The 12,215-nt window shown below is 46.6% G+C and overlaps 1 protein-coding gene across 1 annotated transcript in view; it reads left to right on the top strand.

Annotated features, from left to right (window-relative positions):
* Positions 1–12,215, top strand: part of HIRA (histone cell cycle regulator) — a 68,945-nt gene that overhangs the window by 47,417 nt on the left and 9,313 nt on the right. Inside the window, exons 16-21 of the mRNA XM_082203060.1 lie at positions 2,839–3,031; positions 4,834–4,935; positions 7,040–7,188; positions 8,070–8,231; positions 10,667–10,725; positions 11,116–11,221. Of these exons, the coding sequence (XP_082059186.1) occupies positions 2,839–3,031; positions 4,834–4,935; positions 7,040–7,188; positions 8,070–8,231; positions 10,667–10,725; positions 11,116–11,221 (771 nt within the window). The remainder of the gene's footprint in view (positions 1–2,838; positions 3,032–4,833; positions 4,936–7,039; positions 7,189–8,069; positions 8,232–10,666; positions 10,726–11,115; positions 11,222–12,215) is intronic.

Here is a 12,215-nt window from a genome sequence, read left to right as displayed (position 1 = left end):
TGGTAGCTTCAAGAACACCATCCAACCATCTCATTCTCTGTCGTCCCCTTCTCCTTGTGCCCTCCATCTTTCCCAGCATCAGGGTCTTTTCCAGGGAGTCTTCTCTTCTCATGAGGTGGCCAAAGTATTGCAGCCTCAGCTTCAGGATCTGTCCTTCCAGTGAGCACTCAGGGCTAATTTCCTTAAGAATGGATGCATTTGATCTTCTTGCAGTCCATGGGACTCTCAAGAGTCTCCTCCAGCACCATAATTCAAAAGCATCAATTCTTCGGCGATCAGCCTTCTTTATGGTCCAGCTCTCACTTCCATACATCACTACTGGGAAAACCATGGCTTTTACTATACGGACCTTTGTTGGCAAGGTGATGTCTCTGCTTTTTAAGATGTTGTCTAGGTTTGCCATCGCCTTTCTCCCAAGGAGCAGGCGTCTTTTAATTTCGTGACTGCTGTCACCATCTGCACTGATCATGGAGCCCAAGAAGGTAAAATCTCTCACTGCCTCCATTTCTTCCCCTTCTATTTGCCAGGAGGTGATGGGCCCAGTGGCCATGATCTTCGTTTTTTTGATGTTGAGCTTCAGACCATATTTTGCGCTCTCCTCTTTCACCCTCATTAAAAGGTTCTTTAATTCCTCTTCACTTTCTGCCATCAAGGTTGTGTCATCTGCATATCTGAGGTTGTTGATATTTCTTCCGGCAATCTTAATTCCGGCTTGGGATTCATCCAGCCCAGCCTTTCGCATGATGAATTCTGCATATAAGTTAAATAAACAGGGAGGCAATATACAGCCTTGCCGTACTCCTTTCCCAATTTGGAACCAATCAGTTGTTCCATATCCAGTTCTAACTGTAGCTTCTTGTCCCACATAGAGATTTCTCAGGAGACAGATGAGGTGATCAGGCACTCCCATTTCTTTAAGAACTTGCCATAGTTTGCTGTGGTCAACACAGTCAAAGGCTTTTGCATAGTCAATGAAGCAGAAGTAGATGTCTTTCTGGAACTCTCTAGCTTTCTCCATTATCCAGCGCATGTTTGCAATTTGGTCTCTGGTTCCTCTGCCTCTTCTAAATCCAGCTTGCACTTCTGGGAGTTCTCGTGGCACGTTATAGGAATGCAATAAATCAGCTAGGCAGAACGTTATAATTAACCTTAGGCTACTGAGCTAGGAAGAAACAACTAATGAATAAGACAATTAATCAAAAGTTAATGAATGAAGACACTGAAGAATGCGTGTTTATTCAGAAGTTAATAAAGAAGGACATTGAAGAATGTATTCAATCACATATTATTAAAAATGGAAAGTTAGAGAAGGGTATTCAGAGGAGCTAGAAGATTCCTGAAATATGTACACAGAAATATATAAGAATGCTTTGTAATCATACCACATTGCAGTCTTCCTCTGTTTTTCGGGAGACTGTCCCTGTGTGCATTTGTAGCCATTAAGGCCTAGTTTTCACCTAAAGACCATATAAAATAATAATCATAATAATCATAATAAATATTTTATTTCTATCCCGCCCTCCCCAGCCGCTAACAACAGTAAAATGATACAACATTCTAAAATCATTTCATTATAAAATCAGTTCAAATCAGATTAATGGCAACCATTGGGCTAGAGTTCTGTGAGAAATGCCAGAGGAGGGGGTCAGGCTGTGCCCTGACCAAAGGCCTGGTGGAACAGCTCCGTCTTGCAGGCCTGTGGAAAGGCCTAGCAGTTCGAAAGCACGTGAAAGTGCAAGTAGATAAATAGGTACCACTCTGGCGGGAAGGTAAAAACCATTTCCCTGCGCTGCTCTGGTTGGTTCGCCAGAAGTGGCTTAGTCATGCTGGCCACGTGACCTGGAAGCTGTACGCCGGCTCCCTCGGCCAATAAAGCGAGATCAGCGCTGCAACCCCAGAGTTGGCCACGACTGGACCTAAAGGTCAGGTGTACCTTTACCTTTACCTTTATTTTGTCCTTACTGCTGCTGCTAACGCTACATCCAAAGTGCTTGCTGCTGAACCTGGCCATTAGCCCATCTAGTCAACATCCTGTTCTCAAAGTGGCCAACCCAGTGTGTATGGGAAGCCCAAAAGCAGGAGCTGAGTGCAACTGTGGTCTCACCACTTGTGATTCCCAACGACTGGCGTTCAGAGGCTTACTGCCCCCAACAGTGGAGGGAGAAGAACCTAGTCCTCATGGCCAGTAGCCATTGGTAGCTTTAGCCTGCGTGGAATTTGTCTATAACCATCTTTTAAGGCTGTCTAAATTGATAACCATCACTACTTCTTGTTGGAGTGATCTCCGTAATTCTACTGTGCACTACGTGAAAAAGTACAGTCGTACCTTGGTTCTTGAACAGAATGCATTCTGGGAGTCCGTTTGACTCCCAGAACCGTTCGAAAACCAATGTGTGGCTTTCAATTGGCTACAGGAGCGTCCTGCAGCCAATCGGAAGCTGCGCCAGACGTTCAGCTTCTGAAAACCGTTCAAAAACCAGAACACTCACTTCCGGGTTTCGATTGTTCAGGAGCCTATTTGTTCGGGAGCCAAGGCGTTTGAGATCCAAGGTACGAATGTACTTTGTCTGCCCTGAATTGTCCAGGGTTCCACTTTGTTGAATGGCCCTGAGTTCTAGCGTTGTGAGAGAAGGGGGGGAAACGTTTCTCTATCCACTGTCCCAACACCATGCACAATTTTATATACCTCTGTCATGTCTTCTCTGCCATTTCTCTAAATTAAACGTCTCCAAATGTTGTTTGAAAACGTGTGGATTCTTAATCATTAGGCCACCCCCACGAACCAGCCCAGAAACTGCTTTTGAAACTTTGTCGAATAACCCTGTGTTTCTCTTGCAGATTGAAGGAGCAGAACTCAATTAGGGAAAGCAAACCTAAGGATATCTTGGAGAGTAGCAGCGACAGTGAGGAAAAGATCCCAGCCAAGCCTATGATTCTGTCCAAGCGTAAACTGGACCTTGAAGTAGAAAAGAAGAAGAAAGGCAGGCCTCGAAAGGACTCAAGACTGATGCCCGTTACGCTAACAGTTCAGGTAACTGGGGTGCCTGTCATCTTCTCTTGTTCATTTGCTTATGAAAAAAAAATATTTATCTGTACTCGATTTGCATCCTGTCTTTTGACTGGCAACCTTGAAGTGGCACATCCTTTACCAAATACACAAAGAGCTCATAGCCCACCTACTCTCAGCAGCCAGAAACATCATAGCCAGACACTGGAGAGACCTGTCAGGAGTAAGCATAGACGAGGGGTCAGCAGATTTTTTTCAGCAGGGGGCCGGTCCACTGTCCCTCAGACCTTGTGGGGGGCCGGGTTATATTTTGGGGGAAAATATGAACGAATTCCTATGCCCCACAAATAACCCAGAGATGCATTTTAAATAAAAGGATACATTCTACTCATGTAAAAACATGTTGATTCCTGGACCGTCCGCGGGCCGGATTTAGAGGGCAGTTGGGTCGGATCCAGCCCCCAGGCCTTTGTTTGCCTACCCATGGCATGGACCAATGGTATCAGATAGTATGGGAAACAACCTTATTAGAAAAACTAACCAACAAACTGAAACTGACACAGAGACAAATAGAAGAAGATGCCTTCATCCCGGTATGGTTACTTTTTGCAGTGGTGCCCCGCAAGACGGATGCCTCGCAAGACGGAAAACTCACTAGACGAAAGAGTTTTCCGTTTTGGAGGTGCTTCGCAAAACAAATCTCCTATGGGCTTGCTTCGCAAGACGACAATGTCTTGCGAGTTCCTGCTGGTTTTTTTCCCCTCCCCCCTTTTCCTAAGCCGCTAAACCGCTTATCAGCTGATCCGATCAGCAGATAAGCCGCTAAAAGCAGCTAAAAGCCGCTAATAGCGCTAATCCGCTAATCCTTCAATGGGCTTGCTTCGCAAGATGAAAAAAACCGCTAGACGAAGAGAATCACAGAACGGATTCTTTTCGTATTGCGAGGCACCACTGTATCACATACACAGCCCAACAAGACAATGACAAGAATTTGCCAACAGCATTCGAATCAATCTGGCTAACCTGATCCAAACACGCACACACGGAAACAAATTTCACCACAGCCAGTCAAAGACAACCAGCCACCCCCTAGGCCACCCCCCAACCTCTCTCACCCCCAAAGGAATACAAGCAAATAGTAAAGAGAACTCACACAAGTGACGTTGACACAAAACCTCACACATACACTAAGCAGAATAGAAACATTGCCACCCCAGCCCACTCACTATTCCCCCCTCCACCTCTTTCCCCCCTTTCTTCCTAATGTAACACTAATGTCTCAACAAATGAAACTGATCTGTAGAAAATGTAACTTGAAAAAGGAGACATTGTACATACATTTGTAAACCAAGAAATCTTTAATTTAAAAAAAACCCAAAAACACAGATATGTAAAGAACCATGAAAAAAACAAAACTTTTGGTGGAGCAAGAGCGGGTGGTAAAAATGTCCCCTTCCCACTGAGAGCTTCGTGGAAAAGAATCTCCAGGAAGGAGAAAAGCAGGTGAAGTCTACAGCGTGCACCTGCTCCTTCTCCTTCTCTCTTTCCTGGATTCCTTTCCACAGACCGCTTGGTGGGAAGGCAACGGCTCCCAGTGGCTTAGCGTGGGGGGTGCAGGGGGGGCCAGCCGCACCGGGCGCAACAACTGGGGGCTAGGGTTAGGGGGCGCAAATCCACGGGTTAGGGGGCGCAGATTACTTGCCTTGCCCCGGGTGCTGACAACCCACGCTACGCCACTGACGGCTCCAGCTGGTGTTTGCAATTAAATCGACGACAGGCATCTTTACGCCAATCAGCCTGGTTGAGTTCTCCTTCTTGCCTTTCAGTCTCCAGCAATCCTGGCTTCTGAGAAGGATGGTGCTTGCCACAGTGCACCGCTAGCACTTAAACTGCCAACCCCAGTCCCTCAGAAATCATTTGCATTGCAAGTAAGTGTTGGATAAAGAAAACCAAAAAACTACACTGACTCTTCTGCAGTTAACAGCAGGTTAGTTCCAAGAGAAGCGCTAGGATCGGCGTGGACAGCCAGCTGCGGAAACTCCGGAGCATAAGGAGCGAAGTCTTCACAGTTTCCCAAGGCAGAGGTTCCCAGTAAAGTGTTTGGGGTATAAAAGGGATTGGGAAAAGATGACATTTTGGTCCTGCCGACAAGCCGGACCCATAGAACCATATTTGATCCGGACGTTCCCAGAGATAAGAAAAATTTATTCCTTTACGCAACAGCAGCGGCCAGAATACTGATTGCAAAGAACTGGAAGGGGGAGAAAATACCGTCATTATTAGAATGGCAAAGTAAACTCTGTGTGTTTGTGGAAATGGCAAAAATGACGGCAACTATTGGAGGCCATTCAAATCGGAGAATAATTCAAGAGTGGGAGGGAGTGAAGGAATATATGAAAAAATATGGTTCCGGAACTGGAATATTAATAGATAACGTGTAAAATGTGCAGGGGTAAGCAAGGAAATAATAAAAAAACAGCTGAACAGTAATTAAATTATAACAACACAACAAGACGGAAGAAGTAAAAATAAAATAAAATAAGATCACACATGGGTGAAGGGGAACGGGGGGTATAGGGGAAATTGAAATATTATTTATAATATAAAAGCTTTAATATAAAATTTCTAACTGTGTTGTATTTGTATACAGGAAAGAGAAGTAATTAGGTATATTTTAATTTAGTTAATTATGTAATAGGTTTAAGTTAGAAAATGAATATGGATGTTGAATTTGATGTTTGTAGTTTTTCTTTTTTCGGTTTTTTGGGGGGAAATAAATTTAAAAAGGGGGGGGGAAGAACCATATTTGATCCGGCCAGCTTCCTCGTTTCAGCTTGTGCCTATTAAAAAGGATGGAGCTGAATCCCATATGCTTTATTTATTGCATTTCTAACCCACCCTTTTTCTCCAAGTTGCTCAGGGTGGCGTACAGGGTTCTCCCTCTCCACATTTCATCACCACAAACAACCTCGTGTGAGAGGGGTTCAGCTGAGAGGCAGCGACTGGCCCGAGGTCACCCAGTGATCTTCATCGCCCAGTGGGGATTTGAGCCCTGGTCTCCCAGGTTCATCCAACACTCTAACCACCACACCCCACTGCCTCTCTGTTAACTTGCCAGCTTGGTTCAGAACAACAGAGGTAGTGAGAAAACAAAGGGAAAAGTCAGATAATAGGTGGTTGCTAACTTTGGGTTAAAGTATCAGGTTAAATTATAAATGGTAGCATTTCACTTCCTTTGTAATGAGCCCTTGTTCTCAAGTATTGGTATAGCATGGAAGTTCAGATGTGCTGTTTTGCTGTATTATGCCCTAAATGATTTATTGGGTGTGGGATGTACTGTACAATTGTCCCTTGGCAGAATAATAAAGATTTGGATTTGGACTGCATTGACAGAGCAGATTAACTGTACAGTCATACCTCGGGTTGAAGTAGCTTCGGGATAAGTATTTTCGGGTTGCGCGCTACAGCGACGTTACTTCCGGGTTTCGCCGCTCGCGCATGCGCAGACAGTCAAAATGACGTCATGTGCAGAAGCGGTGAATCGCGACCCGCGCACACGCAGACACGGGTTGCATTCGCTTCCGGATGCGAACAGGGCTCCAGAACGGATCCCGTTCACATCCAGAGGTACCACTGTACTTAAATGCTGTTCCTTACCTTTCCTCTCAAGTCTGCAGTTGTAAACTGCAGAGAGCTGTTCTTTAGGAGCAGTATGTAAATTTAACAAGCAAATAAAATATGGGAAGGGCCTGGTAATAATGGTGATTCTGAATAATGCTGCTGGCAGGCACTTTTAATAATGTTTCAGTTATTACTACATAATACAGTAGCTGTGAACGGGCTGGTATTTCAGATGAGCCCCCGTGTTTGAGCAATGTGTGTTCTTAAATAAAGAATCTACCGTTTTCGATGCTGGATAACGGCACCTTCAAATTTCCAGGGTGTGTTGTTGTTTTTTTAATTGTTTGGATTGGAATATATATTTGACTTTCTCTTGCTCAGCTTTCATTTTAAGAAAACCAACTTTTGCAGGTCAGCTCAGATCCCTCCATGTACATTGAAGTGGAGAATGAAATCACCACAGTGGGAGGTTCAAAACTCAGCAGGTTAAAGTGCAACCGGGAAGGAAAGGAATGGGAAACGGTCCTCACCAGCCGAATTCTCTCGGCAGCAGGAAGCTGGTGAGTGTGTGTGTGTGTGTGTGTGTGTGTGTGTGCGCGCGTGCATGTACAAACACAGCCACAACCAGGTTGAAGGCATCAACTTGGTATATAAAGCCCTTAATGTCTTGGCATCAGTTTACTCATGGGATCACCTTACCCCATAATCACCTCTTCAGGCGCTGTGATCTGTGGAACCATCTTCTCAGTGCTTAGCGACCTCCTGTTCCTGTGCCCCCAATCACCAAGTCCCAAGGGCTTATCTGATTAGGATAAAAACAAAATTAAAAGTACATCCTGCGTGTTCCACCAGCTGATGGAATGCTTCATATTGATAACAGAAGGACAGGATGGGAATGTCTTTCAGAAATATACCGTATTTTTCGCTCTATAAGACGCACCAAACCACAAGATGCACCTAGTTTTTGGAGGAGGAAAACAAGAAAAAAAATATTCTGAATCTCAGAAGCCAGAACAGCAAGAGGGATCGCTGCGCAGCGAAAGCAGCGATCCCTCTTGCTGTTCTGGCTTCTGTGATAGCTGCGCAGCCTGCATTCGCTCCATAAGACGCACATACATTTCCCCTTACTTTTTAGGAGGGAAAAAGTGAGTCTTATTGAGCAAAAAATACGGTATTTTAGGTTTTCGGGTGGAAGCTGTCCCGTTCTCTCAAGCTTTCTCTGGGATGCAATTAACAGAGATGTTTGTAGCTTTCCCCTCTTGTTTACCGTGGAGGTCGGGTTGTGCTTTTTTAAAATGTGTTTTTATTTCTCACTTTCTTGTTGTGTTTTCGTTTTGTTTGCAAACCACTTTGGGGACTGTTCATGCAAAGCTTGACGCGTCGGTCTTATTAAATAAGTTCTGAGTTGATTTCTCTCCCCCGTCCCCTGGCTCTTTTCCAGCAAGGTAGTGAGCGTTGCTTGTGAGAAGCGGACCTTGTCTGTGTTTTCGGCTTGCGGCCGCCGCCTTCTCCCTCCCATCGTATTGCATTCGCCAATCTCCACTTTGCACTGCACGGGCTTCTACATCATGGCTCTCACTACGGCTGCAACCCTCTCCGTCTGGTAAGCACTAAGCTGTCGTCGTTTCAGTGGCCCTCAGGAAGGTTACAGTCAACAGGTGCAGAGGGAGGAATCCAGCGAGTGCAATGGCAGTTGATTCATTTCAGCTTACCAAATGAAGCAATCCCCATTCTCCTTCCCTCTTACACTGTTCTTGGGATTCTCCCCTTCCCCCACAAGAGCCAATTTTGGGGGCAAGGGAGACAGTGGGGGGACCTCATTGTGCTAGCACAGGGGTCTGCAACCTTTAAGACAAAAAGAGCCACTTGGACCCGTTTTTGAAGGAAAAAACAACTGGGAGCCGCAAAACGATTGCGACATTTAAAACAAATATATCTCCGGAGCCGTGATCTGACAGCGGGCAGGAAGGTGACGTCGGGACGGTGCGTGACTAATGCACGCACCGCCCCCATGCGACGTCACAGCCAGTACAGCATCCGCCACAGTGGGGAGTGTCGGGGCGCACAATGCGCCTCCTCCCCTCGCTAGTATCCGCCCCGGAGCCGCAGCGAAGGTATAAAAGAGCCACATGCGGCTCCGGAGCCGCGGGTTGCAGACCCCGTGCTAGCACAACTCCTTGCCTGAACTTCCGCTGCCATGACTCATTTGTTGAACCTGACCCAGAGAAACAACAGAGAAAGGAGGTGTGTGGAGGCATGGGAAGCATATGTGATTGCAGTGATGCCCCGCAAGACAAATGCCTCGCAAGACGGAAAACTCGCTAGACGAAAGAGTTTTCTGTTTTGGAGATGCTTCGCAATACGAATTTCCTATGGGCTTGCTTCGCAAGACGACAATGTCTTGCGAGTTCCTGCTGGTTTTTTCCCCTCTCCCCCCCTTTTTTCTAAGCCGCTAAGCTGCTTATCAGCTGATCCGATCAGCAGATAAGCCGCTAAAAGCCGCTAATAGCGCTAATCCGCTAATCCTTCAATGGGCTTGCTTCGCAAGACGAAAAAACCGCTAGACAAAGAGAATCACAGAACGGATTCTTTTCGTCTTGCAAGGCACCACTGTATTTCCATTGCACTTACTTTGCAATAAGCCCAGGGTCACCAACGTGCTGCCCATGGGCATCACTCTGCCTGCCAGTCCCTCCTCTGGCACCTGCAAAAGGTGTCCTTCAATATCCTGAAAGACCTACATTGGCTCCAGGTATGTTTCCGAGCACAAATCAAAGTCTTGGTGCTGACCTTTAAAGCTCTAAACAGCCTCGGCCCAGTATACCTGAAGGAGCGTCTCCACCCCCATCGTTCAGCCAGGACACCAAGGGCCTTCTGGCTGTTCCCTCACTGCGAGAAGTGAGGTTACAGGGAACCAGGCAGAGGGCCTTTTCAGTATTGGCGCCCTCCCTGTGGAACGCCCTCCCATCAGATGTCAAGGAAATAAGCAACTATCTGACTTTTAGAAGACATCTGAAGGCAGTCCTGTTTAGGAAAGTTTTGAATGTTTGATTATTTTTTTAAATATATATATTGTTGGGAAACACCCAGAATGGCTGGGGAGACCCAGCCAGATGGGCAGGGTATAAATAATAAATTGTTATCCCTTCTGAAATCCACAATATATGGGAGGCTGTTGGCTCCCTTCTTGCTCCCTTTGTTTTTGGACTGCCTCAGCCTCTCCTATACTGAGCATACCTATATTTTATTGGATGCCAGGACTGGACAGCTACCTTCCATTGTGAGCAGAGCTGAGGTGCAAAGGGTTTCTCTCTGTGAGCAAGCATGGCGGCAACTGTAGGGATAATGAGAGGGTTGGGGTGGAGATCTAGAGGTTTCCTGGAAAAGGTGAATGAGGAAATAAAGAGAGGCGATCACTCAGAGGCATTCCAGGAGGCAATTCTAGTTATAAGAGGCATCAAGGGAAAATTTGAGGAAGCAGGAGGCTTTGAGGGTCGTATGTGTGGAGGAAACACCAAGATGGAAAATGGACCTTGTTCAGACTCGCTGAAAACAAGCTAACACTGACACCATCTCCCATCTTCTGGATCAGGCGAAGGGCCGTCTAATCCGGCATCTTGTTCTCACAAGCAGGACCCTAGCACAAGAGACCTTTCCTCACCTGTGATTCCCATCAACTGGCATTCAGGGGCTTACTGCCTCTGATGGCGGACGCAGAACATAGTCATTGCAGCTTGTAGCCATGGGTAGCCTTATCCTCTAATCTTTCGGCACAGCTTCTCAAAAGCAGGACCTGGTTCATTTCAGGCTTTTCCATGTGAGCCGGTGCCACCGAAGCGATAGTCCCCTGAATCTTACCAAGAATTCTATCGGTGCGACACTTAGCATCCTATGAGACTGGTGCCAACGTTCCAGCGGAAATTCCTTGGTTTTCAGTTTAAATACTTCACCGTGCCGTGTTTCAGTTTCTCCCTTTGCAGAAATGCCTCTTCTGTGTTTTGCTGAACTGAAATGCCATTCCCTTTCTGTGCTTTCCAGGAATGCTCAAAAACAGGCAGTCGTGGTGAAAGACGAGTCCCTGCAAACAATTTTAGCAGGTAACGAAATTATTTCCAGTTAGGGGTGCTTTGTAGTGCTATGCATTAAACCAGGCACGGGCAGACTCGCCCCTCCAGATGTTTTGGGGCTACAACTCCCATCATCCCTGACCACTGGTCCTGTTAGCTAGGGATGATGGGAGTTGTAGTCCCAAAACATCTGGCGGGCCGAGTTTGCCTATGCCTGCATTAAGCATCCTGTGTGGTCAAAACACATCACCCTAACACTTCATTGCCACTTATCCCCCTACTCCTTCTCCTTTTCATCCCCCTCCACATTTATTTTCTTCAGACATGATGGATTCTACCCAACTAAGTTCTACTTAGACTTGTAACTCTGCTCTTGACTTTGCTCCAAGGAAGTCTCATTATCTGATTTGATTTTTATAGGAAGCGAAACAACTGTGTCTCAGATCTTGTTGACACAGCATGGCATCCCTTTAATGAACATGTCTGATGGAAAAGCCTATTGCTTTAACCCTTCTCTGTCTTCTTGGTAAGCACCTAAAGGGTTGGGGGGGAATGGGTTTGTTGAGTGCGTTCCTTTGTCCGAGGGGGGAAGCTCTAAACTTGAAAGCCAACCTTTGCTTATTTGTTTATTTAGAGCATTTGTACCCCACTCTTCAGCCAGTGTAGGCTCCCGGCATGTCTTGCATATAATCAATTAAAACAAGACAGTTCCTTTCTGCAGGCTTACAGTATTAAAAGAGAGAGAGAGAAGACACAAAAGGGGAAACAGGCAGGGAGGGAAGTTGGGGGAATCAAACTCAGGCACCTGTTCTTAAACAGCTGTTCTTACAATGATCTGCTGGCACGGTTTGGGGGCAAGAGGTGCCTGATGGAGCCGGGCTTTTATCAAAGCCAATGGAATGAACCCTTCTTCTCATCTCTTCCTCTGAGGCAGTCTGCTGGAGTGGCAGACTGCCCCCGTCCCAGGTGACAGGTGAGGTAGAAGAGGCCTGATGGGAACGGCCTCGTTTGTGACACTCTGCTTTACCCAAAACATGTTTGCAAGCCACAATTTCCTGCCTAAGCAAACAGCTTTGAGCACTTTGGGTTGAGACCCTAGGTAAAGGTAAAGGGACCCCTGACCATTAGGTCCAGTTGTGGCCGACTGTGGGGTTGCGGCGCTCATCTTGCTTTATTGGCTGAGGGAGCCGGCATACAGCTTCCAGGTCATGTGGCCAGCATGACTAAGCCGCTTCTGGCGAACCAGATAAGCACACGGAAACGCTGTTTACCTTCCCGCTGGGGCGGTGCCTATTTATCTACTTGCACTTTGACGTGCTTTCGAACTGCTAGGTTGGCAGGAGCAGGGACCGAGCAACGGGAGCTCACCCCGTCGTGGGGATTTGAACCGCCGACCTTCTGATCGGCAAGCCCTAGGCTCTGTGGTTTAACCCACAGCGCCACCCTTGTCCCTTAAGTAATTTAATAGTCACCCCCTGTTTAACCCACAGAGCCACCCGTGTCGGTTGAGACCCTACTTG

This window comes from Podarcis vaucheri (genome assembly GCF_965113315.1).
Source record: "Podarcis vaucheri genome assembly, chromosome: 16".
Taxonomy (NCBI): domain Eukaryota; kingdom Metazoa; phylum Chordata; class Lepidosauria; order Squamata; family Lacertidae; genus Podarcis; species Podarcis vaucheri.
Note: the sequence above shows the minus strand (reverse complement) of the source record. Positions and strands in the feature narration are given on the sequence as shown.